The sequence below is a fragment of the Belonocnema kinseyi genome, chromosome 9 (genome assembly GCF_010883055.1).
Source record: "Belonocnema kinseyi isolate 2016_QV_RU_SX_M_011 chromosome 9, B_treatae_v1, whole genome shotgun sequence".
Classification (NCBI taxonomy): Eukaryota; Metazoa; Arthropoda; class Insecta; order Hymenoptera; family Cynipidae; genus Belonocnema; species Belonocnema kinseyi.
In genome coordinates, this window is record NC_046665.1 from 101183086 (window position 1) to 101187408 (window position 4323).

The 4323-nt window shown below is 29.7% G+C and overlaps 1 protein-coding gene across 3 annotated transcripts in view; it reads left to right on the forward strand.

Moving 5' to 3' along the window:
- The window catches only part of LOC117179522 (ETS-like protein pointed), a 249344-nt gene extending 246334 nt beyond the window's left edge, over positions 1-3010 (forward strand). For all 3 annotated transcript variants that reach the window (XM_033371404.1, XM_033371403.1, XM_033371405.1), the window contains one exon: positions 2352-3010. In XM_033371404.1, the coding sequence (XP_033227295.1) occupies positions 2352-2415 (64 nt within the window). In that variant the 3' untranslated portion in view covers positions 2416-3010. The remainder of the gene's footprint in view (positions 1-2351) is intronic.
- Positions 3011-4323: the final 1313 nt, after the last annotated feature.

The window sequence follows — 4323 nt, forward strand, 5'->3', positions numbered from 1 at the left end:
ATTATTAAGCTTTGTACTTAAACGTAGTTTTCTTTCGGCTTTTGCATTTCTCAAAGTTTGAGACCGATATTTCATGTATAAAAAAAGTTTGAACGTTCAAAATATGTTGAGGTTCAGAAAAAAGATGAAATAATTTTCAGTGAAGTTCCTACCGAAATGCAGTACCTAAACGTAATTTATTGTACTCTAATACATTTCCCAAAGTTTCAGCTCGATATTTTATTTACAAAAACAGTTCTTAGGTTCAAAAAAACATTCAGTGAACTGAAAAACTGTAGTCGGTAATATAGGTATTTAGCTGTGTAACATGCCCTTAAGAACTTTTTTTGTTAATAAAATATCAGAATGAAACGTTGGTATATGTATCAGAAGACCATAAACTACGTTTGTGTGCTTCATTTGAGTAGAAAGTTCGCTAAATATTATTTTCAAGAATATCAAAACTGGGAACAATTTTTGACATATTTTCTTTGTATAAGAAAAGTTTTTAGGTTCAAAAAATTTCGAGGTTATGTCAAAAAATGAAAATTATTTCATCTTTTTTCTGAACCTCGACATTTTTTGAACGTTCAAACATTTTTTATACATAAAATATCGGTCTCAAACTTTGAAAAATGCTGGAGCCGAAAGAAAACTACGTTCAAGTACAAAGCTTAATAATAAAATATGTAAAAAAAAATTTCAACTATCAATTCCATCGGCATCAGCCGGTAACGTTGTACATGAAAATACGAACCCTGGTGGCGACTAGACGACGCTCTAGAGGGTTCGTATTTTCGTGTACAACGTTACCAGCTGATGCCGATGGAATTGATTGTTGAAATTTTTTTTTACATCTTTTATTACTAAGCTTTGTTTCGGCTCTTGCATTTTTCAAAGTTTGAGACCGATATTTTATGCATAGAAAAAGTTCGAACGTTCAAAAAATGTCGAGATTCAGAAAAAAGATAAAATAATTTTCAGTGAAGTTCCTACCAAAATGCAGTACCTAAGCATACTTTATTGTACTCTAATACATTTTCCAAAGTTTCAGCTCGATATTTTTTTTTACAAAAAAAGATCTTAGGTTCAAAAACACATTCAGTGAACTGATAAAATGAGGTCGGTAATATAGGTATTTGGCTGTGTCGCATGCCCTTAATTTCTATGAAAATAATTTTTATCGAAATTTCTACTCAAATCTAGTACATAAACGTACTTTATGGTCTTCTTATACCCTTTTCAAAGTTTCAGTCCAATATTTAATTTACAAAAACAGTTCTCAAGTTAAAAAAAATGCAGTGAACTAAAAAACGGAGGTCGTTAAGGGCATGTGATACTTAGAAAATTGTCGATTTTACCAGTTTTAGGTGCCCCCGGTTTTTTTTCTAGAATAATAAATATTTTGTCTTAAAAATTTAGGAAATGATAGCGATCGTGCTAACGGACGTCCCCACACACTTTTTTTGTAGGTTAATTAAAAAAAGTTTTAATTTAGCAAAATGCGATTAATTTGCATAGCGCTTAGGAAATAGTATCGATTTTTTCAGTGTTAGATTCCCCCGGCTTTTTTCCTAGGATAAGAAATATTTTGCCTTCAAAATATGGGAAATGATAGCCAACATGCTAACGGACGTCCCCACACACTTTTTTGTGTTTTTTTATCAAAAAAATTTTGATATAGCTAACAACGTGCACCTATATTTCGAGGTTATGTGTTTTATAATTCACCTGAGCGTTACTTCCAAACTACACAATCTTTTTGGCCTAAACCTTTGGACTTATAAATAAACATAGTAGCTAATCTCCCGTAACTAACCTTGTTTGCAGGCAATCAAAAAGTTTATTTCATAAATAATTTCCAGATTATCGGGCAGGCAGAGATGAAAAACGACGTAACCTCAAAATAATGCATATGCATAAAATTTGTTATTTAGCACAATAAATTTTTTTTGTTATTATCCCTCAAAATTTTAATTTTTGTGGAAAGAAGCCGGGGAAACTGTGAGTATCACATGCCCTTAACATAGAGATCTGAGTGTGTCACATGCCTTTAAGCCCTTAAAAAAATCTGAAAAAATTCAGGGATACTTCTCGAAGTGTGTGCTTCATGTCTCAGTAGTTGCCAAATTCGAAAAGTTTTAAACCGATGTTAACAAAAATTGAAATACAGTTGAAATATTGGAGGGAAATTGGAATTTAAAATTTCGACTATTCCTTTAAAGATCCAGTGTGAACGCGAAGGGTTAAGAATATCTTGTAATATTAATTAAATTGAACAATTACTTTGATTCCTGTAATCAGTTTTTATGATTTTGACACTTTTTTTTTACTAATATTCAATAATATAAAAATAATTTTTTGAATTCTAGATACAGTCCCGAAGAATTGCATGCAATGGTGGACTTGAAGCCTGAGAAGAAGGAAGAAGACTGAGAAATGGTTGGTGAACGTGCACGTTTCACGTTTAAGATGAACTGTGTCAGTGACGATCGACTACTATCCCAATCTTCGGTATCTAAAGAACAAAAAGAAAGTGAAAAAAAGTGACAAAAAAGTTTGTAAAGTGGTTACGCGCGCAAGAGAGAAAAATAGAGAAAGAGAGAGAGAGAGAGAGAAGCGACATTTAAAACTGGCTAGCTGGAGAGCAGCAGTTGAGCAGTTGAGCAGTTAAAAAGCCGCAGTAGTTGAGCGTCTTTGTTGAAACACACATTGAAAATGAATCGGTCGTATGTACCAAAGACAGGGTCCGCATACCATTGGTGCCTAAAAAATTGTAACGACTAAATTGTGAATTTGTTCTTAAGTGATTATTTGCCACACAAGATTTTAGAGGATATTTATAGGAATAACTCGACAATTTATACATATTATATATATATTATACATATATATTTTTAATGTTACGTGATTTCTAAGCACCGTGGCATCGAATCATCGACGATGCATCTAAATTATTTATGTCGCATCAGTTTAACATGAGTGTTGTTATATCTCGTTGATAGATGACACGATATGTGATTGTTATTTACTCTAATTTTACTACAATAAATCATTATACCTTAATTAATCCCGCCTCTTTTTCATTTCAGACTTATTATTCTTTCATTTATTTACCTATTTATTTATTTATTTGACTCATTATCCTACCTCAGGCAACCCATTTTCAATATTTGCTCCCTAGTGTAACCCTGTTTCAAATGAAAAGAGCACATATGTCACTTTTCATTCAATAAATCAATTCCTTGGTTAATCACTATTCATTTCAGGTCTATACCTATTTTTCAATTGTCTCGCATACCTTGAAATATTTCACGTTATTTGTAAAGATTCCGAGAAATCTTTAACCAAATTTGAGCTGGAATTAAAATTTAAATTTCCTAAAAATGGTATAATATTGATCATTTTTAAATTCATTGATTCTTCAGTTTAGAGAATTCAAAATGATAACGTGAATTTAAATGTATTTTTGGAACTGAATCTTTAAACTCTACAATTTATAAAAGTTTAAAATTTGGAATTTGGCAGTTTAACTGCATTTAATTAAAAATTGTTCAGTTGAAAAGTGTTAGCAGCTTTTATTTTATACGTGTAAAGAATTGAGCGTTTGAATACAAAATTGTTGACTAAAATACTGAAATTTTAATTTTCAAAGTTTTAAATTCAAAAGTTTCACTTGGAGTGCTTTCATTTGCAGTTCAGTTTTTATTACTTCGAATGGAACAGTTTTTAGATTTATGTTCGATTTTTTAAATTCCATTCATGAACTGTTTGGTTTAGAACTCTTGAATTTTAGTAAATTTTTTTTTTTAGTAAATTAAACTTTTTGTTAAAAAATTCTTCTTTTTTAGTTGAAAATTCAGCTTTTCTTTGAAAACTCTTAAATGTTATATAAAATTTGTAAGTTTTGGTATTAACTCAATCTTTCTGTTTAAAAATTCATACTTTTTGGTTAAAACTTCAACGGTTCGGTTGAGAACTCTCGAATTTTATTAATTTGTTTTTCTTTAGTAAATCAATCATTTTGTTTAAAAATTCTTCCTTTTTAGTTGAAAATTCAACTTTTGTTTGAGAACTCTTGAATATTATATAAAATTTGTCAGTTTTAGTATTAACTCAATCTTTTTGTTTAAAAATTCATATGTTTTGGTTAAAACTTCAACAGTTCGGTTGAGAACTCTTGAATTTTATTAATTTGTTTTTTTTAGTAAATTAATCTTTTTGTTTAACAATTCTTTTTTGATTGAAAATTCAACTTTTGTTTGAGAACTCTTGAATTTTGTATAAAATTTGTCAGTTTTGGTATTAACTTAATCTTTTTGTTTAAAAATTCATATTTTTCGG